Source organism: Sinocyclocheilus grahami, unplaced genomic scaffold (assembly GCF_001515645.1).
Source record: "Sinocyclocheilus grahami isolate Dianchi unplaced genomic scaffold, SAMN03320097.WGS_v1.1 scaffold95.1, whole genome shotgun sequence".
Taxonomy (NCBI): Eukaryota; Metazoa; Chordata; class Actinopteri; order Cypriniformes; family Cyprinidae; genus Sinocyclocheilus; species Sinocyclocheilus grahami.
In genome coordinates, this window is record NW_015505274.1 from 1,149,781 (window position 1) to 1,171,479 (window position 21,699).

The 21,699-nt window shown below is 37.0% G+C and overlaps 1 protein-coding gene across 1 annotated transcript in view; it reads left to right on the forward strand.

The window, feature by feature from the left end:
• The first annotated feature begins 2,479 nt into the window (after nucleotides 1-2,479).
• LOC107587711 (PR domain zinc finger protein 12-like) overlaps nucleotides 2,480-21,699 on the forward strand; it is a 38,189-nt gene continuing 18,969 nt past the window's right edge. The window contains exon 1 of the mRNA XM_016275593.1: nucleotides 2,480-2,563. Within this exon, the coding sequence (XP_016131079.1) occupies nucleotides 2,480-2,563 (84 nt within the window). The remainder of the gene's footprint in view (nucleotides 2,564-21,699) is intronic.

Sequence of the window (21,699 nt, forward strand, 5' to 3'; positions counted from 1 at the left end):
TAAAAACAAAATATCTCCCTTTGGAGTGGACTTTGAGATTTGTAACTTTCTAGATCTTTTTTATGCCCAAACATACACACTACACACTGACTAAAATTTTAAAAGTGAAAAAGCATAAAAGGACCCCTTTAAAATCTCAGTGTAAAAGAAATAGAAACAGATATTTTCTTCCATGAGATTTTGGTGCTTACTATCCATCAGTTAGGATGGAAGCCGTTCTGAATGCAACATTGCAGTCGATTGTGGGGTTAAATCTGACTAAATGATTGGACAAGTCTGATCCCACCAGAGAGAAGTAAGATTGAGATGAAACAAATGAAGAAAAAAAAAGGAACAAATGTATGGATGAATCATTTACAACAAGATCATTAAGATGCATTTAAAAAACAAATAGAGTGAATTTCATGCTGACTTTAAAATGCTTCTTGGTCGGAAGAAAAAATGAACCCATATCAAATCGTAATTACGATTTCCGTAAGGACTTCCCTGGAGAACTTGAACAATCATGCACAATGTGGTTGGCCAAGGTGTTGATATGATTGACTTGGCCCTCATTGGTTTTATTTATCTCATGACCATCAAGACCTTACTAATTGATTGACTGATGAGCTTGCTAATTCATTCTGATGTGCAGTTCCGGCCCCTGATTTATTGGCTAATGACATCGGTCACACAGTCTTGTCTTGGACTTTTAAACACAGACCTCAAGGTGAACCCTTAAGCATCTCTTCCCATGCCAGTTGTTTATCTCTCTGATCTAATGATGGTCTCTGTTCTCGTTCATAGTCCCCAGGGCATTGAGAGTGGAACAGTTTGCAGACCCTCCATTTGGAACGATCTAGTGCAGAACTTATTTGTGTCCTGCTTGGTTTCAGTTGTTCAAATGACACAATGGAGGATATCATTTTTGGGGAGGTGTGGAGCAGTGAATTACTCCCCACTCCACTGAGCCACTGTACACAGACCTTTTACACTCAACACAATACACCCAGTAGCGCACTTACACCACAAGCCCACATCCTTTAAAACCAAACACAGCACTTAGCACAGCCCACACACACCCATCTTGACCCCGTCTGGAGCGCTAACTGTCGACAACATTCAGGGTGGACGTAGTTTGTGTCTTTCCTCAATGGTTGGGATGGGATGATTACAAAAAAAGAAGTTAAGAGAAAAAAACCTTAAAGTGGCGTTATTTCTCTTGCTCTTATTCACATCCTTGGAATATGCAGCCTCTTTTTTTGGTCTCTTCGCTATGAGCTTCATTTTTGCACTTAAATGTTCATTTGATTTACTTTCTCTTTGTGTTGTCCCCCTCCTTTAACACTGCCCCCTCCCATTTCTGCAGGAGAGGTTTAATTGCAGGGTTACGGGAGCGCAGTGCCCCTGGATGCCGCGCGGCCGAACAGGGCCCTACCCTGTCATTTACTCGCGTCAAGCTCGGCTCAGCCATGGGGAAGCTGGAGATTTTCACGGCGGGTCCCGAGAGTAGAGTGGACTTGTCTGCCCCTCAGCGGGGCCATAATGACAGATGCCTTTTAACGGCTGCATGAGTAGAAAAGAAAGGGGGGCAAACTGCGGGGGCGCCTGTCAATGTGAAGGGGGATCATTTTTGTCACCAAGACGTGATCTTTTTTTAAATATTTTTTTCCCCTGATTTGCTCCTTTTTGATGCCTTTATGAATTTGTGAGTGCAATGAGAGAGTTAATTTGTGTCTTATTGCTCGTGTCTCATTGCGGCTTCTCAGTGTAATGGATGAAGATGAATCCAGTTCATTCTCTCGCACTAAAGCCAAATTATGATTAACTTATCACTGCCAGAGAAGTCAATATGTAGTCTTAAATTCATATTTTAAAAAAGTATTTAAAAAATACTTATATGAAACAACAATGAAAACAACAACAATAATAAATATATTATTTGTTGTTGCTGTTATTTTATATTTAATAAACATTATTTTATATATTATAATGCATTTAATATACTTTATAATTATTAATATTATTATTATATAAGTACTACTAATAATAATGTATTATCATTGTATTATTATTTTTAATAATAAGAATAATAATATTTTATTGTTGTTTTGTTGTTATTTTATAAGTATAATTTTATATAAAACAATAATAACAACAATAATAATAATAATTTATTATTATTATCATCATTAATTATTATTATACCTGTTGTTGTATTATAGATTTGTAGTTTATTATAAAAAAATATTATTTTTATCATTTTAAAATATAAATAATAGAACTGTAAATAATTCTATTGATTATATAACTTTATAAATTAATGGTAAATACTTATATACTTAAATACTTAAATAAAATATTATTGCATTTTATTAAAATAACAATTCTTTCATACAAGTTTTCATGTTGTCCAGATTATGTGTGTGCTGAAGGTGAAGAGCTGTGCTCTGTTATCCTCAGGCAGTGTGTTTGAGAGGTGCAGAACAGAAGGGGACAGATGGGCCCAGTGAAAGTCTCCATTGAGAGAGCCTGTCCTCAGGCTCCAGCCCAGCTGTCAGAGAGCACTGAGACAGAGGGAGAGGTGAGATTCACCTATTTGAAAGGCAGACAAGTAACATATGTGTCAGAATTACTAATCTTACACAGAGGTGATTTAGTGTTTGGTAGCTGGCAGACCTGCCCCTGTGTAAATGATAGGCAGATTAAAGAAATCAATGGCCATTTGAAGAGCACAGGATTATCTGATGGTCATCTCTTGAGGTGATTCCCAACCAGGGGTATGTATACTTTAAAGCCTTTGATTTTGCTTTTTCTAAAACTGAAAAGGGGAAAGAGAGAGAATTTATGACTTAAAACTATTAGGACCATCAATAGATTGTGAATATATGTGCATTTAAAGCCACCAGACAGATGTTTGGCTCTTTACTCATTTCACTCATATTTTTATTTTTTCCCCACAATATTACAACTTTCTGTCCTGTTCTTGTCTAAGCACATCTAAAAGCAATAAATATCAAATTATAAAATAACAAAGACTCAATATTTGTCAAACTCGATTTAAACACACAGACAAAGTTGCAACACAATTGTTACTCATTGGAAAAATGTGCCTCTATCTGCATTTAACCGTACCAACACATACAGTTCTCAGCTGAAATTATCACTAGTGTCAGTAAAACACAAATAACTTGTATTCCTTTTCAAAGAAATTATGATTTTAGTATATTGAATAATAAAGAGCTTTTTTGTGCAGTTCATTGCACAATGCTATGTTATGACCTTTAAAACACTTTTACCATAATGCATGTGTAATGTGGTGTTTTGTTTCATGTTCATGTTTTCCATGTCTTTTATTTTGTAATTGTTTCATGGTCCATGTTAGTGTCATGCTTCCCTTGCCTCATGTCTCTCTGCCTTGTGTATGTGTCATGTTCTGATTGGTAGTCTTAGTCATGTGTCTTGTTCCCCATTGGTTTGTTCATGTCATGTGACCCTCCTTGTCTGCTATAAGTAGCCTTCATGTTCCCATTGTGCTTTGGTCGTGTATTGAATGTATTTAACCCGCTTTTGGTGAGTCTAGTCTGTTTGTGTCAAGTCTGCTCATGCTATGTCTGTTCAAGTCTGTGTCTTGGATTATTGTTTGGATCACTCTGTAAATAAACTGCACTTGGGTTGTCACTACGCTCGCCTTCAGTGGACTGATTCTTTACAGTATGATTTGTAAATTAATACACTTTGATGTATGCATCACATAACGAGCTCCATATGTGTGACTTTTCAAAGTAAACGTGCTCGGTAGCTCACCTGGTACAGCACTGCTGCAAAGTGCTCAGAGATGAGCTCAAAAGACTTGTAGAAGCAAGCTAAAATATCATGATTGCCTCAGCAAATGCGTTTTTTTCTTAACACTATCGGCTGGTTTAGGGTAGGGTTTATATAGGTGGCACACTATTTTCACACGCAACGGAGTATTAACTTTTTAAAACCACTCATCAGACATTCATTTCCGAGCTGTTGTGATACATACAACATTGCAATAAAACATTGCCAGATTTATATTTATCTGTTTTGGATCCAATACAACTGAACATGCATTTAGCGCCACTCACGGGACATTTCACTTTGTAAGTATCTCAATTTAACATTCAAGTCCTCCAGGAAAGTTAATATTTAAGAGTTGGGAAGTCATAGTTATGACATCAGGTGATTTCAAATCAAATTCAGATGTACTTTTATTTACATAAAATACTACGAGTTTTTTTTTTTAAAGAATGCACATCAGAGTTTTTTGTATTTTAATTTAATTTATGAATGTGCTGTAAATTGAATCGTTACATATTTGTAATTGTAATTGTACAATAAACTGGTATTTTGTACAAACCCAATTCCAAAAAAGTTGGGACACTGTACAAATTGTGAGTAAAAAAGGAATGGAATAATTTACAAATCTCAAACTTATATTTTATTCACAATGTATTATTACATCAATTACAACATCATGGCTGCATAGAAGAAGGATCCGGGTACTGAAATGGCCAGCCTGCAGTCCAGATCTTTCACCCATAGAAAACATTTGGCGCATCATAAAGAGGAAGATGTGACAAAGAAGACCGAAGACAGTTGAGCAACTAGAAGACTGTATTAGACAAGAATGGGACAACATTCCTATTCCTAAACTTGAGCAACTTGTCTCCTCAGTCCCCAGACGTTTGCAGACTGTTATAAAAAGAAGAGGGGATGCCACACAGTGGTAAACATGGCCTTGTCCCAACTTTTTTGAGATGTGTTGATGCCATGAAATTTAAAATCAACTTATTTTTCCCTTAAAATTATAAATTTTCTCAGTTTAAACATTTGATATGTCATCTATGTTGTATTCTGAATAAAATATTGAAATTTGAAACTTCCACATCATTGCATTCTGTTTTTATTCACAATTTGTAGTGTCCCAACTTTTTTGGAATCGGGTTTGTACATGCAACTTAAATTTTCATTCATACAGACACTGCATCTGTCCGATATGTTTTTTCACTGACACGCCCACAACTCGGAAACTCTGGACGCAAAGAAAATTTCACTCATTATTACAACTTTGTGGTGATGTTCATGGGCATATAACTCGTAATTACGATCTTTCCAACATGACTTGAATACATATATCATTTAGCAGAAATGCTGCAGTAGTCACAGGCATTTTCCATTGTGCTTGCAAATCAGTGTTAGGTAAATATGACAACTTACTCCACACTTTAAGGACTTAATATTACATATGTAACCGAAATATTCATGCCACAGGAAGTGCTCTGATGGTCTTCTCATTAATGTAAATGACAGATATCAGTCTAAACATATCTGGTGTGGTGTCGATGAAGGGGTACTGGAGTCCTACTGATTCAACTGTGTGGATGCATACAAAAAAGGTGAGGGAACACTGAACTAACTAAACTTTAGTTGAAAAGTTTCACATTTAAAGCATGCATGAGTAAATGGAAATTACTAACTGTATCAAAGTGTGTGTGTTTTTTATTCTTCCTCAAACTAACTTCCTATCTCTTCAGTCTTTTACTCGATGACACAAAATAACAGGTTGGACTTTGGCAGGAGTCACACGGATTGCTTTCCTTCAGTTCATTTAGTGAAATCACTCTCGGATGAATACAGAGATGCAAACACTCCCTACACCTTGAAAAGCAGCAGGAACCAGGTTCTGTGCGCAGAGGGCGCTTGTCAGGTAACTTGCAGGTTCTCTCTGTGTTTATCAAATCCACTGTCTTCTTTGTCCCTTACACTTCATCCCTGTCTTTTGATTTCTGCTCGGCTGCTCTCCAAAGGCTTTGACTGACGGTGTCACATTAAGCATGGGGAGACTTGGACGCTCGGGGAGTGGAGGAAGAGGGGTGGGCGCTCTTTGGCGCAGTAGGTAGAAACTACCGTAATTATAGAGCACAGACACACTGAGGAGGAGAAAAAGAGGCCGAACATGCAGCTCACATTAAAAGAGAAAAGCGCAAAAATAAAAGCAAGTGTGTTTTCATGCTAAAAGGAGAAATAAGTGGAGAGAGAGGAAAGTAGGGGGTTTGTAATGGGAGGAAAGAGCTTAAACTGAACGAGAATGTTTGGTGGATGCATGCAACTCTTTGTATGGGCTGTGTTGTCTAGGATGATGTGGGCATGCGTGTGTTGATGCGTTTCACTTCAAATTTGAATACCTTACTTTTTGTAGCTGAATATTTTACTCATGTTTCTGGTCCCTTAATAAAAAGCACTGTCATTAGTGGCATTAGTCAACAGTAAAGTTTTTTTTTTCATTCTTCGTCCTGCACCTGTGCTTTAAATTTCAGTCTTTTAATATATTTTGGATTTGTAAGTCAAAACCTGCAGTATTTTCTGCACAGACTGTCTTTGCTTACAACATACAGTTGATTTATAACTTCTGAACACCAAAGATCCCATTTTACTTGAGTTACTATGAATCTTCACTTGTCAAAATCAAAACCAAAAGCCACTCGCATAATGCACAAACACTCAAGCACGCAAAACGCACAACGTGTGCACGTATTTGTACTGGTGCAGAATGAGAGGGACAAGTAGTAGGCTACAGCCTAGCGCATTTCACACAGGCTGCTAGATTCACTTTCACCAGAAAGTCGTGTATGACTAAGGTTGAAAATAAATTATGTTTATAGTGAATGCCCCTATAAATGGTCTATAAATGGTCCCCCCCCCCCACCTTTAAGTAACTTGTGCATTGTTTTACTTACATGTTTTTGACGTATCTGATCGAACTATCAACTTTCCGTGATGTCTGTGAGAAAGGTATATTCACTCGACAAGCTCGCGCATCTGCGCCGCCGCGCGCTCAATCCACTCTGCGTGCTTTGTTTATCAGCTCGCGCACATCAGCTATACAGTCAATACTGAATGTTTAACATTATATTCATTGCGTACATATACTTCGTAGACATACTTAATTTCTAATAACTCCATTCTGCTGTCTGTTGTTCTGTTGTCGGTGTTTCTTTGTCTGAATATGGCACTTAGCACATGCTGTGTGGTATTGGCGTTTGGTATCAGGGCATTTTAACGAGTACGAGTACAAGTACAGGAGCTCAGTATCGGCCCGATACCAGAGCGCCATCCTGTTCCCATGTTCAGCCTAGAGGGGGCTCCCGATCCAGAGTTTAGCCATGAATGCCCGGAGGCTCAGAAATGCCCGCCCTCCCCGTAGACCCAGCGGCTCCACCTCGGCTCCTAGCTCCCTCGCCTCCACCGTCACCCGTCGATCCACCAGCTCCACCGGGCTCCCTCGTCCCTCCGGCTCTGCCTTGGTCGGGGGCGTTGACCCGCCATCGCCTCAGGACTCCTCCAGCTGCACCTCGTCGCTCCGTCCCACTGGCTCCATTGGGCTCATTCCTCCTGCCAACTCCACCTTGGTCCTCAGTCGCTCTGCTCCGCCGCTGATCTCCAGATCTCCGCCTCGGTTGCCAGAGCCTTCGGCTCCACCCTGACCCCCCGGATCCTCGGCATCCCCCTGGCTCGTTGGCTCTCCGTCTCCGCCTCGGGCTCCTCCGCCACCGTTGGTCGGCCCCCTGGAGTCGGCGGCCATTCCTCCTCCTTGGCTCCTCCCTCTGTCGGCTCCACCATGGGTCGCCATCATGGCTGTGGCCTGGGTCCTGCTTGTCTCCTCCTGCTCCGGATCCCTCCTGTTTCCTCCCTGGCTCCTCCCTCCATCGTCTCCTCCCTGGACTCTGTCTGCCGGCCCCCTCCCGGACATCCGTCCTCCTCCTGAGCCTCCTCCTTAGTTCCCACCCATTTCCCCCTCTCTGTTGTTCTACGGTGCGAGGACGCACCTTCCGGGAGGGGGGCGTTATGTCAGGATCATGGACCTGTTTGTGTTTTGCCCCTGTCTTTGTTCCTGGTTTTCCTTATATGGTCTTTTTCCTGTCCTTGTTTAGTTTAATTATGATTCTTGGCACCTGTGTATGTTAATTATCCCCAGTATTTAAGTCCTTGCCTTTGTGTTCTGTGTTTGTTGGTTCTACTCGTTATGTTTGTGTGTTTCCTGCCATTTCCAGTGTGGATGTACCCTGTGTTCCGTGTATTAAAGACTGTTTTCGTTTCTTTGTGCCTCCTGCGTGCTTCCTAAACAGTGAACTGTGACACATAGTATTTTTTTCCTAACAAAGTTAATGGGGACCAGGAACTGTTTGGTTACCCACATTCTTCAAAATATCTTCTTTTGTGTTCAGCACAAGAAAGAAATTAATCCATGTTTGGGACAACATAAGTGTGAGTAAATAATGACAGAATTTTACATTTTTGGGTGAACTATCCCTTTAATGACAAGCAAAAGCATGTTTAGTACAATTAGTCAGCTGTTGCAATGCAAATAATACAGTTCTTGCATATTGCATACTCTTTGTCGATTTTGTTTGTCCCATCGATGGTATAAAAGCCAAGGTGGGTCCTAAATAACCTAAATGTGGCTTGGGCATCTATTATTTTACTCACACTGCTGTCCGCCATCCTGTTAAAAAAACATTTTTCTTGGGATAATTAACTTATGTTCACATTTCCCTCATTCATGTGTTGAGCTCCACCTCCAGGAGCAATGAAGTAGTGATGCTGGGAGCAAGGCAATCTATTTTATTAATAAAAAAATTTATATTTGGCGCCAGATTATCGATTCTCTTATCGCACGGAGAACGACAACGATATATTGCCCTATCGATATTTTGTCCCACCCCTAATATTAATACAGTTTCAAACAACTGTTTTCTATTTCAAATTATTTTTAAAAATGTAATTTATTCCTGTGATGCAAAGCTGAATTTTCAGTATCATTACTAGTGTCACATGATCCTTCAGAAATCATTCTAATATGATTTTGGTGCTCAATAAACATTTATTATTATTATCAGTGTTGAAAACAAGGTTGCTCGACTCAATATTTTTGTGAAAAAAATTTCATTAATAAAAAGTTCAAAAGAACAGCATTTATTTGAAATAGAAATCTTTTATAATACTGACCCCAAACTTTTGAATGGTAGTGTATATATTATAATAATAATAATAATAATAATAATCATAATATAATTGTGTTTTAGTTAACATAGTTGTATATTCAATTCCTATATATTACATATTATTATAATATATATATATATATATATATATATATATATATATATATATATATATATATATATATATTATTTTAATTTTTTTTATTATTGTTTTAATTTGTCATTTAATATACAGTACAAGATATTAGTGTGGTCAAAGTAAGCAGAAATACCTCTATCTGTGTTAATGTCTAAAGTAGCTGATCAATAGTGTAACTGGTTGTGATGTGTGACTCTCAGGCAGAATAAACAAAACCTCCTTATGTAACCTCTCAGCTTTGAATGACAGAACCTGGATGAGCAGTCGTGAGTTCACTGTCTGTTATTGGATGTCCGTCTCTTTCTGTATATAAACATCACGTTACTAAACCGAAGGATGCATAAATGTCCAAACACACTAAAATCTTCACAATATTGATTTAGAAAATTGAGTGGATTGCTGCTACAAAAGAAAGATTTCCTTTAAATGGACATAAAAACACTCCAAATCAGGACTGCGGTGGTTGTCATTACTAGCCTTAAAAGCCCCTTTTTCCCCTGAAGACTTGAGAAGTTGAAGTGAATGTGAAGGACGCTGCTGAATTGACAAGTTTTATCATCTGCTTCTGTGGCTTTCATAACTTCTTTATTCTTTCAAATGTAAAGTACTGGCTGTTCTGACCTTTTAATATAAGATGTTTATCATTTACAGAGCGTTCAAGCTACATACATTTAACAGGTAATAAAATATAAAAATCTTTCCGCCTCAATCAGAATTTGACACCTTTTGTTAGTGTTGTGCTTTTGTTCAAGCCTGTGAATCTAACAGCATACTAGGTCAAAACGATAAAATGATGACATTTCATCGAGGCTGTGCTTTTGTCATTTGTCACAAACATTCTGCACTGTATTGTGATCTCTGGATGGTATTTTATCTTTCCATTTCGCACAGGTCCAGGTCATGTTTAAAATATCATCAATTACCACTTGAGTCAAGACTAAGGTCCTCCTCACATAAAAATTAAGTGCTTTGAAACCCGCTACTTTTTCCTCGCACAATTATTGAAATTACGCTTTCAGCCGTAAATAATAACGGTCTCACTTTAGTCATTCACGGCAGAGAGACCGGTTCTCGTCTCTCGAGGGCAGGAAAAAGAATCATGTTGCATATATCTTTATGTATAAAGATGTGAGGTCAAGTCTGGTCGATAGGCAATCTCTCAGCTCTAGCGGAAGTGATGGGACTATTTGAGGCTGGAATGGCTCTGTTGTAGTGGAAGGAAAGGCTAATCTGTTGCAGATGGGTTTGGACCCAGCAGGTGTGCTGGTCAGCTGGTCGTGAGACCTGTGTGGACATGAGCGTTCAGAGAGGGGCTACGGGGGCAGGACAGGGCCTAGATGGCGTGTCAGTTATTGTAACACCCTCTCACATGGTGTTTAAGACTGGGAACTCTTGTATGGCATAAACTATTGTTGTATTGTATTGTAACATGACTGACATTTTCTGCTCAGATTTATGTTTTTTTTTTTTTTGTGCGATCCTTTATTGTCTTATCTTAAGTTCGGGATCATATACAATATTTAGTTTATCTTTATTCCTAGTTGTTAGTTTTTTTCCTATTCTACTTGCTAAATGTTACATGCTGCATCATCAAAAAGTGTTAAGCTTTGTGTATATACTACCATTTAAATGTTTTGAGTACAAAGAAATGGCAAGTTGGAAGTAGAAACACTGAAATAGTATTTTCTTGAAAAACATACTCAACTAATAATAGTTGTTTTATTTACAACCTCGAAAAGTTTTTTTTTTTTTTTTTTTACAGTGTATGCTCATCAAGGCTGCAGTTATTTGAGCAGAAATACAGTAAAACATTAATATTGTCAAATGTTATTACATTTTAAATAACTGTTTTCTATTTCGGTATATTTGAAAATATAATTTATTCATGTAATGGTAAAGCTGAATTTTCAGCATCATTACTCCAGTCTTCAGTGTCACATGATCCTTCAGAAATCATTCTAAAATGCTGATTTGCTGCTCAAGAGACATTTATTATTATTATTATCAATGATGAAAGCAGTTGTGCTGCTTAGTATTTTTATGCAAACAATGATGCATATTTTTCAGGATTCTTGGATGAAGTTCAAAAGAACAGCATTTAACTGAAATAGAAATATTTTGTGGCATTATAAATGCCTTGACTTTCACCTTTTATGAATTTTGTATGTTCCTGCTGCATAAAAGTATTAATTTCTTTAAAAGAAACTTACTAACCCTAAACTTTTGAACAGCGGTATATGTTTATTTCTAATAAATGGATTATATAAGTATAATAAAATAGCTTAATGTTGCATACATTAAAAAAAGCTGTTGATAATTAATAAAACTGATCAAAATATCAGTCAATTTTATCATACTAAAACTAATGTCCTGACAGTTGTGCATTTTTCCTGAAGTGGCCAGTTAATTGATCAAGTCAGCTCAGTTGTTCAACGCAGAGGCGAAGCCTTCATCCCCTGAGGTCCCCCATCTTGCTAATTAAGCTATAATTAGCTGTCTTCTTCAATCACTTTTAAAGTGTATCCCTCCATTTAACCAATCTCTCAGTTACATTAGTAGTATGTTATCATCAAAATCAGTTAAGCCACAGCCCTCTCAATTACTCTGCCATGATTACTAATTAAAGAAAATGATCTGAAAATGAAGTCAGTGTATTAATCAGAATAGCGGTTATGCTAGATGAAAAGTTTAAGTGCATGTTTGCGTAAAAAAATATCCAGTGATTTTAAATGTAGTTGTGCTAAAAGTTAATAAATGTATAATTCTGTTAAAATGATGGACTCTGGCACAAAGGTCTGGCCCTGAGCTTCAGTTTGCTTCCACTCGCAGGTTTCATGTTCCTGAAATGCCAGGGGCTGTAAGAGGTACCTGTCAGTGGTGGGAGGTCAAATTAATGATGCTTGACTTGCGTCCATTATATCCCATTAATAACAGTACACGACCCTCTCGGCCTCCTGCGGGAGCCTTTAGACACTCATTAAGATATTAGCTATTGTTTCAGGGGAAGTACTTTTAAGTGTATACCTACCCCATCTAATTTATAAAGAAAATCTTGCTCTCGCTGCACAATAAGCCACAAGACATGATTTACTTTTTTGCTGGCTGCTTCCTATTTTAGTTGTTTTTTTGTGCAGAATATCATATTTTCTTTACTTATAAATGATTTTTCTGTATCATCAAAGTCTCAAAAGTTATACACTACTATTCTGAAGTTTGGGGTTCAGTAAGATTTAATGTTTTTGAAAGAATAACTTAAATACGAGAAATACAATATTGAGATATATTATTACCATGCATACTCCAGTCTTCAGTGTCACATGATCCTTCAGAAATCATTCTAATATGCTGAATTGCTGCTCAACAAACATTTCTTGTTATTATCAATGTTGGAAGCAGTTGTGCTGCTTAGTATTTTTGTTGAAACTGTGATAAATATGTTTCCGGTATTCTTTGATAAAGTTCAAAAGGACAGCATTTAATTCAAATATAAATCTTTTGTAATATTGTAAATGCCTCTGCTGTCACTTTTAATGACTTAAATGCATCCTAATGGAATAAAAGTATTAATTTCTTTCAAAAAAAACAATTATACTGACCCCAAACTTTTGAACTGTAGGGTCAATTTAAGCTGACTTGGGTGATTAATTATTGTCAAATTTCACTCTCATCCATTTCATTCTCTTCAATTATTTTTCAACTTCTTCCTCTCTCTCTCTCCTTCCATTTGCCTCCATCCTCAAGATCTGCATATCTGAGGGTCATTCAATCTCTGACACTCAGGTATCCAGGTCCTGGTCTGATGACCTGCCCGCTGTGTAACAGATTCCATGAAACCTGCGGAACAATACGTGCAGGCGCTCAATTACTAAATGAGGGCAGTAAAATGTTTGGCTGGTGTAACCTAAGACCTGGACCTGTGTTGTTCATCCTGTTAAAGAGCAGGAGATGACTGTGACACAGAGTTCGGACATTAGTCACACTCTCTGCTCTTGTGGAACCAAAGCTGGGGTTACAAAACAGGGGAAATACTACAACAACACTAATTATAGATTTTAGTCTTTATTATATAAGGTAACTCAGTAAGTTTTTTTGTTTTTTTAGAGAGGATACAGCAGTCTTTACTGTTCACGTAAAAACACAAAAATTGTTTGTATTTATTTTGTACATTGTACAGTGTTTTGGGTAAGATTTATTTATTTTAATTGTTTAGATTTAAAGTTTTATTTATTTTTATTTATTTTATTTTTTTTTTGGTATGCAAGAGATTGTTTCATCAGTGTTTGTTGTGTAATCTTGCTCCCAAACTGAATGTTCTGTATTCTCGTCATGCTAAATGCATTAGTATGTCTGTTTCTAAACCGAGTGGTGAATTGTGTTTGGTTATGTAAGGGAATCAGTGTCAGTGCTCTGGTTGGAGAGTCATCACACACCGCTGGTGGTCTGAGCTCTTCATGAATGGAAACTTACCCAAGATCAGCACTGCTCTTGCTGTTTAGCAGCAAATACTGGAATTGGTGAAGCTGATGAAAGGCAATCTGTCCCTGTCGAGATATTGTGATGCTCTAGAAGTTCAAATATCCTTTCCGTTAATTTTTAAATATTAATGATGTCTAATTTTTTTAAGTTAGAATACCTTCTCCCATCACTCTTTTTCCACCTAAATATCTGTTTGATTCAGGAAAAATGCATTTCTTTGAACTTAGGAATAGATCACCCAAAAATACAAATTTGCTGAAAATGTGCTCCATCCAAGATGAGTTTCTTTCATCAAAACAGATTTGGGGAAATTTAGCATTTAGTAACTTGCTCACTAATGGATCCAGTGGATGCAGTGAATGGGTGCCGTCAGAATGAGAGTCCAAAAAGCTGATAAAAACATCACTATGATCCACAAGTAATCGTCATGACTCCAGTGCATCAGTTAACAGCTTGTGAAGTGAAAAGTTAAGTGTTTGTAAAAAACAAATTCATCATTAGGATGTTTTTAACTTTAGACCTTTGCTTCTGGATAAAATATGAGTCATCTGAATCTGGAGTGAAATATGCACCAGTCCAGCACTGTTTACAATGAGAACAGTACAGAACTATTCAAAATATATATGTCGATGGGTTTTGATGTGAGAGGACAACAGCGGATGGACTTTTTCACTGAAGGAAGCATTATTATGGATTATAGATTATTTTGGCCAGAAATAGCAGTCAGTTTGAAGCCTTGACGGATTTGTTTATTATAAACACACAGCTTTTCGCTTCACAAGATGTCAATTGATGGACTGGATTTGTGTGGATTACTTGTGGATTATTGTGATGTTTTTTATCAGCTGTTTGGACTCTTATTCTGACAACGGTGAGTTTTTTTTTTTTTTTATGAAAAGAAGTGCATTGCTGTGATTTAATATTTAACAAGTACAAACCAAGTCTTTTTTATAGCACTTTCAGTTCCTAAAATATTGATAACTACGCTACCTTGATTCAAAAAAAAATATATAAAAAGCGCTTTTCTTTTTCCTTTGTTATGCGTAAATGTTGTCTTAAATGGTGAATCAGTGCCCCCATCTCCAAAGCAAGTTCTTTAACAGTTGATTAATGTCACACTTAATCTTAGTCTATCCATTCAGAGTTGCAGCTCTCTGTCTGCCTCTCTCACATTTGACAGTAATGATTTTTTTTTATGAAAAGAAGTGCATTGCTGTGATTTAATATTTAACAAGTACAAACCAAGTCTTTTTTATAGCACTTTCAGTTCCTAAAATATTGATAACTACGCTACCTTGATTCAAGAAAAAAATATATAAAAAGCGCTTTTCTTTTTCCTTTGTTATGCGTAAATGTTGTCTTAAATGGTGAATCAGTGCCCCCATCTCCAAAGCAAGTTCTTTAACAGTTGATTAATGTCACACTTAATCTTAGTCTATCCATTCAGAGTTGCAGCTCTCTGTCTGCCTCTCTCACATTTGACAGTAATGATATTCTTATCAATCATATGGGGGATGTTACAGCTTTAGTCCTCCCTCTCCCTCCTGCTGAGGCTTAATCTCAGCCTAGACGCAGTCCCAGAGTCCTCTTGTGAACACCAGAGTGTATGTGTAGTGTCAAGTATTGACTAGACTGTGAATGGAGGTAAGTGCGTGAGGGGTGTCTAACCTCTCACCAGCTGCTTGGCTGTTCAATCGGTTTGGTCTCTGTAACACCCCGGGGTAGCAATAATGCAACAGCAGCTTATACCAATCGATACCTTCATCTCACTTTTGGGGGCTTTACTGCCGAGTCCCCAGAGTGCAGTCGTCTGTTTGCAAGCACAATTATGAGCATGTTTGATCTGTTTTTGATGTTTTTCGTTTTCCTTGGGGGTTGCTGGGAAAACATTTGCAAAACAAAACTGTGTTCTCATATGGTTATGTATTGAACTGTTTGACTTCTGTGGAGAACATTAAAAAAAAATAAAAAAATAGACAAGTAAATAAATCTGAAAAAAGTTTGATTTTATTATTTTAAGTTTTTAGTTTGCTTACTATTCCAGACTTGCAGCTTTTCTGTGACACTTTCCAATAAGTGTGTTGTATGTGTTAATGAATAATATATTATTAACTACTTTTTTACAGCATTTAATAATGCTATTTTGTAATATGCTATCGTTCATTATTTGTTTGTGATGTAGTATAACTAAAGTTAGCATAACTTTTTATGCTCCAATTGTAGAAATTATATTTTAATCTAGAATGAATTCTGTTATTATACATTGTTAATTCATATTAACTATTGTGTTAACTAACAACATATGCAATATTATTGTAAAGTGATACCTCGAATACAAGTAATGCAGCTTTCCTACATTGATATACTTTGATCTTTTTTATTGAATCAACAAGTAGAGCAGGTGAGTTGGATTAATGCATTTTTTGAGTTTACGCTGATAAAAAGGTTTTGTGGGTTAGTCCCATTCACCCTCCTCCCAGCATGCACCGGGGCATGAATAATTCAAATGGTTGCATTGTTTGACCATTTGCCGGTTTTATTTACATTGTTGCTGTTGATTTGTTTTGTCATGTTTAATAACGGTGTTTTTCGTCTCATCATTTTCTAACTGATAAACTCTTATAAAATTCATATTATAATATATTCTAATTAAATTTCTCATTAATATTGATAAAAATGATTTTACTAGTTTTCATGTATAATTTGAAATTTCTAAGCTTTTCAGTTTTTTAAATAATAAAAGATGTGGTAAATGTAATAATAACATGGTAATAACATGCAAAACTTTGAACTGTTTGCATATTAAACAGTTATGAAAATATTCAGTTGTGACTATTTTATACGTTTACACAGAATGCAAAAAATTTATATATATTCTGCATTTATAAAGCGTTATGAGAGTAGTAGTAGTAGTAGAAAAGTAGTTTGCTCAGTGACATGTACATTTCTTATGGAAATTGTGAGATGATGCAAATAAAGGCAAAAATTCTGAGTAGAACTATTTAAAATTTGATGCTTAGAAAATACTCTTCTTTGAAATATTCTTTGATTTGCTTAATCCAAGCAGGTAATTATTACAATGATGGCAGATTTTCACAGCAGATTGGCGTTCACAGTTCAGTCGAGACATTTACTTATAGAAATGTAAAAAGCAAATTAATTCAACTCAAAAAAGCCATGCAAACTGTTTGTAGAAGCATGTTCATGTTTTGCAGTTTAGCAAATATTCAGTTCATTGCACTGTTGTGAGATTGTGATCTGTTGTGAGATGTGCAAGTGTTCGGCGTGTACAGTATGTGCACATGCTGTTGTTCACTTCAATTGTTTATCTAAACGTGTGAATGCTCCAGTGTGACTTATTTGTGTGCAGGACGGGGTATTGACTCAATCAACACAGCCTCCGCTCGGCTCCTGATTGTGTTGAAGAGGCCTCACCAAGTGGAAAATCATGGATGCTGAAGAGCTCTTCACACAAAAGCAAACAAAACACAACCCTAAGAGTGCCTTAGAGCGCTGTGCAGGTCACATGTGACATCAGCCCACTAACAGTGCTTCTGCATAATTTCTTTTCCCTCCTCACAGTGAGATAAAAACAATCATAACCAATAAGAAATGCAAGTGTGTCCTTAATGGCTAAAGGCTCTTAAGGATTCAGGCATTTCCAGATGGGACTCAGCAGAGGACAGTCTACTGCAATCTGTTGATGGTGTCTGACAAAGTCAAATGTGTTGCTGCATGTGTGTAAATATTGGAGATTTCAACGAGACAATGGTGAGCCAATTACGGCAAACAAACTCCCGATGCTAAGATGTAACATAGAACTCCACTAAAAAGCCATTTCTCTCGAAAATGGACTGACTCTTACAAAACTGCTTCAGTTCAAAGATGACAAGCCTTCCATTAATAGAAACAGATGGGAAAACTAAGGATGCTAATTGTCTAGAATTGGTTGAGTGTTCAGAATAAGAGATAAAGATCTAAAGCATTTCAGAAAGTAAAAGGATATAAAAGGAAAGGGAAGTAAAAGCCAACATCGAACACGTCACACACTTATTTTCAGAAAGTTTAAAGGGTTAAGAGCGGTTTGATGGGATAGGAGCTGTTATCATGAAACGACCGTTAATATTTTTATATTCTAAAAGCTGGCGAAACATCTTTTTTTTCTTACAGTGGACTGCACCATATTTGTGCATTTTGCAACAGATGGAGGAAGAGAATAGAACGATGAAGAAAGGCGATCCAGAAAGAGTGAGTGGGGGAGGGGTTCGGGCACACCGGGGTCTCCTGTGCCCCAGCCCCAAAAAGGAAACATAGGGGAAACATATGTAATTTTCACCACAGGGTCCTGGGTAATTGAGTCATTTAAAATACAGATACATAGATGAATAAAAGCTAAGGGGGAAGGTAATAAGACAGAAGAGTACCCTCCGGAGATCCAATTGACGATTTCTTACAAGAACGGAAACTGTTTTCTTTCTTTTCTTCCACAGAGCTTTTATGTGTTGTCATTTCAGCCAGATACCTACCTCAAGTAATTTTGTTTTCATTTGGCTCCTTTTGTAATGCTTTCCTTTAGTAAGAATGAAGGCAATTTGTCTCCGATGGCTTCTTGTATTTTGAAGACAGATTTCACTTAGTGAATGCAAGTGAGATGTGGGTTTTTGTTCTGAAAGGAAATATTGCTTTTGGTACGTTTCTTTCCTCGGGTAGATTTAATAATTTACCAAATGACTCTGTAGTGCAGCATCGCCATTGTTGAGTTCATCTTTGAATGCTACTTCTTGATTTTAATGTTTAGCGTCTATTTCAATGTCTTCTGAATTTGAGGATTACTAAACTCACTTCTAATTCTAGTGTAAAGCAATACACGTTTTCTGAGAATCCTGTTGTAAAAAGGGTTCATTTTCAACTCCGAAGTCACTGTCAGAGGCTGCTGAGGGTTTGCCACTTTATTGTGACAAAAAGATGATGTTGCTGAAGTTGCTTGCCTGTTTTGTTTAATTAGTCTTGCATTGTATTCTTTTCCATCTCAGTGCTGCTGAGATTATAGAGTGCTGCAGTGATGACGCCAAAGTTACCATCAACCTGGTTCCCTTAAACGCAATAGGATTTTTCCACTGCTTTTTGGATTATTGCAGAAAATAAAAAGTTGAAGTTTTTTTTTTCATCATTATAACCTTTACAAATAAACACAACTTTTGCCACTTGTTAGCAACCACCATTTCAAGATCATTTTATTGTTGTAGAATCTTGAATAAAAATATCTTGACCTTATTTCAGGCATTTAACAAAAAACAGTCATTGTCTTTGGGACGATGGAACTGGAAGTGCTAAAATGCTAACTCGTTACCAGGATTTGGCCTACAAAAATGCATCATAAATGCAGCACTTTATTATATAAATATAGTGGTATATTACACACATTATAATACAATTAAAATACATTTAATAACATTATGATAAAGTATCAACAATATAATATTCAGGACCATTATCAGGAAGGAAAACTGGGAATGTCTTTTATGATGTAGCCTAGTCATTGGACCCAGGGAGATGAGACCCACCCATAAAAATATTACCCTGCGGCTTGTGAGTTTTAGCCATGAGCCTGATAATAATATGATTTACATAAAGTACTTGTCTGATGCTGTAATTAGCAGAGCAACCCAACCATAAAAGCATTTAGACTGTCATTTTCATCAGTAGATGGGAAGCTGTGACATCAGAGGGTGGAGGCAGAGAATGCTTGATTTTTTTATTTTTTTTACTCTATATCACTTGATGGTATATAAGAGGACACTTGTTTGTTTTCTGTGTAATTAAAGAGATATTGTACCCCCCAAAAAAATTTCTGTCATCATGTACTCACCCTCAAGGTGTTCCGAACCTGTATGAGTTTCTTTCTTCTGTGGAACACAAAAGAAAAAAGAAGAAAAATATATTTTGAAGAATGTTGGTAATGCAGTTGGTAGCCATTGACTTCCATAGTATGAAAAAAAATACTGTAAGTCAATGGCTACAAGCAACTGTTTGGTGAGTAAATTCATTTTGGGGCCCAAACAAATGGCATTTAAAATATACCTCTTACAGCTGCGGTCTGTAAAAGTGTGTCTAGAAAGTGAGATAAAATTGATAATAATTTTAGCAATTAGGACTGGCATAACTAAAAATAGCATACTACTAAATTGCGCTTAATTTTGTACAATCTTTGTACAGCTTTATGGGAACCACTATTTATTCAAAGAAAAAGAGTCCCCAAAAGTCATTTTTTGACTAGGTTTGGGAACTGAACGGAGAACCATTTTATTAAATACTGGAACCAAAGCATGTTAACAATTTGCGCATGTGTATTGTCATGCAGAATATCATAAAAAATATGCTGAGAGATTTTCCTACATTACTTATTCTTGTGCTGCAACACTGCTACTCAATCTACATCACTAAACATAAGGCACTTATGCACAAATGACTTTTATGAACAATTTTATTGAATAAACAAATGTGTGGTTTAAGCACTGTACTCTGATTTCTGAACGAATGACTCTTATGAGCGTTTTTTTATAGTTAATCTAAAACAAACAACCATAGTCCGATTTTTCTTTTTACAAGTACACTGCAAAAAATAGAAAATATAGTATATAGTATATATAATTTTTTCCTTAAAATGTACTCCCATTATCTTTGTTTTATTTACTTTTTAACAGTGTAGAGTTCTATAAATATTGATGAGTAATATGAAATATAAAATGAGTAATATGTTGCCAATTATTGCATTACATTTATGCCACATTTAAAGAGAATGTGAAATTATTATTGTTTTTGTTGTTGTTTAAAAGTATAAGATAGAGCTGTTAAGGAACCAGAAATGGATCTGTTCAATTGTTTTCCCCATCATTGCCTCTAAGCAATGGTGCACCCTAACAGTCACATTCTGTTAACTGCTACATCTCACTCTCACTATGTAGATAAGTCATCACCATGCAAGAGCAGGTAATGCGATATTCCCCTCACCCTCACATTCGCACACACACGCATGCCACTACAGTAAGAATGCATCTCTTATCTGTCTTATCATTCCAATCAGTGGCATCTGGACCTACAGGCCAGGTGTGTGACCAGGGCAGGTCTTGGGTCACCTCTGTCACTCTGAGGGGTCAGAGGAGGAGATGCATTGAGCTCATTCATTTCGGTTCTGGGGTTGGATTTCGGGCCATCAAGGTGCAAGTCAGGCTTCCTCCATGAGGATCACCTGTCAGACACGCTGAGTAGGCCATTGTGTAGGTGAAAGTGAATTCGCTCCTCCAGAAATAGAAATTATAACGTAATGAGTTACTTGTTGCTGTGCGTTCTTAATTGGGTATTACATTTCAGTAATTTTCATACTGTTAACACGGAATTGTCCATGGATTTTCAATCTGTAATTTCTGATGTATCATTTGAGATATGAAATATACCTGCTTCTGCAGTGTTCTCAACCTTTTTGACTCCAAGGTCCCCTCATTGCCCACAACAATTTTAAAAACTCCATGTTTCTAGTTGTTCATGATGTACTGGATAAACATTAAGAATGTTACCCAGCACTGTGTGTATGTATATATATATATATATATGTTACGGGGCTGACGAGACGTGAGACTTGCGGATCCATTCGCAGAGCTTTATTAGACACAGACAGAGACGTGGTCATACAGCAGGCATGGGTCAGATGAGGGCAAACAGGTATATGGTGGGCAAAACACAAGAATAGTCCTAGAGCTAGCACAGGTCGACGATCGGCAGACAGAATCAAAAGGGGCAAGACAAAAGGGGTGAATCCAGGGAACCAGGCGAAGATCAGAAACCGGGAAGGCTAAGGCTAAGGCTAAGGCAAACGACTAGGGCTGAGGCTAAGGCTAGGGCAAACGACTAGGGCTAAGGCTATGACAAGGGCTCCGTAAGGTAGCTATCTCTAGGAGAGTGATAAATGCTGAAACAATACTCGGCAGAGGGAAGGGATCAGAGTGAGTGTTAAATAGTGAGGGAGTGATATGAAACAGCTGGGTGCAATCAGTGTAAACAGGTGTGTGCAATTCGTGC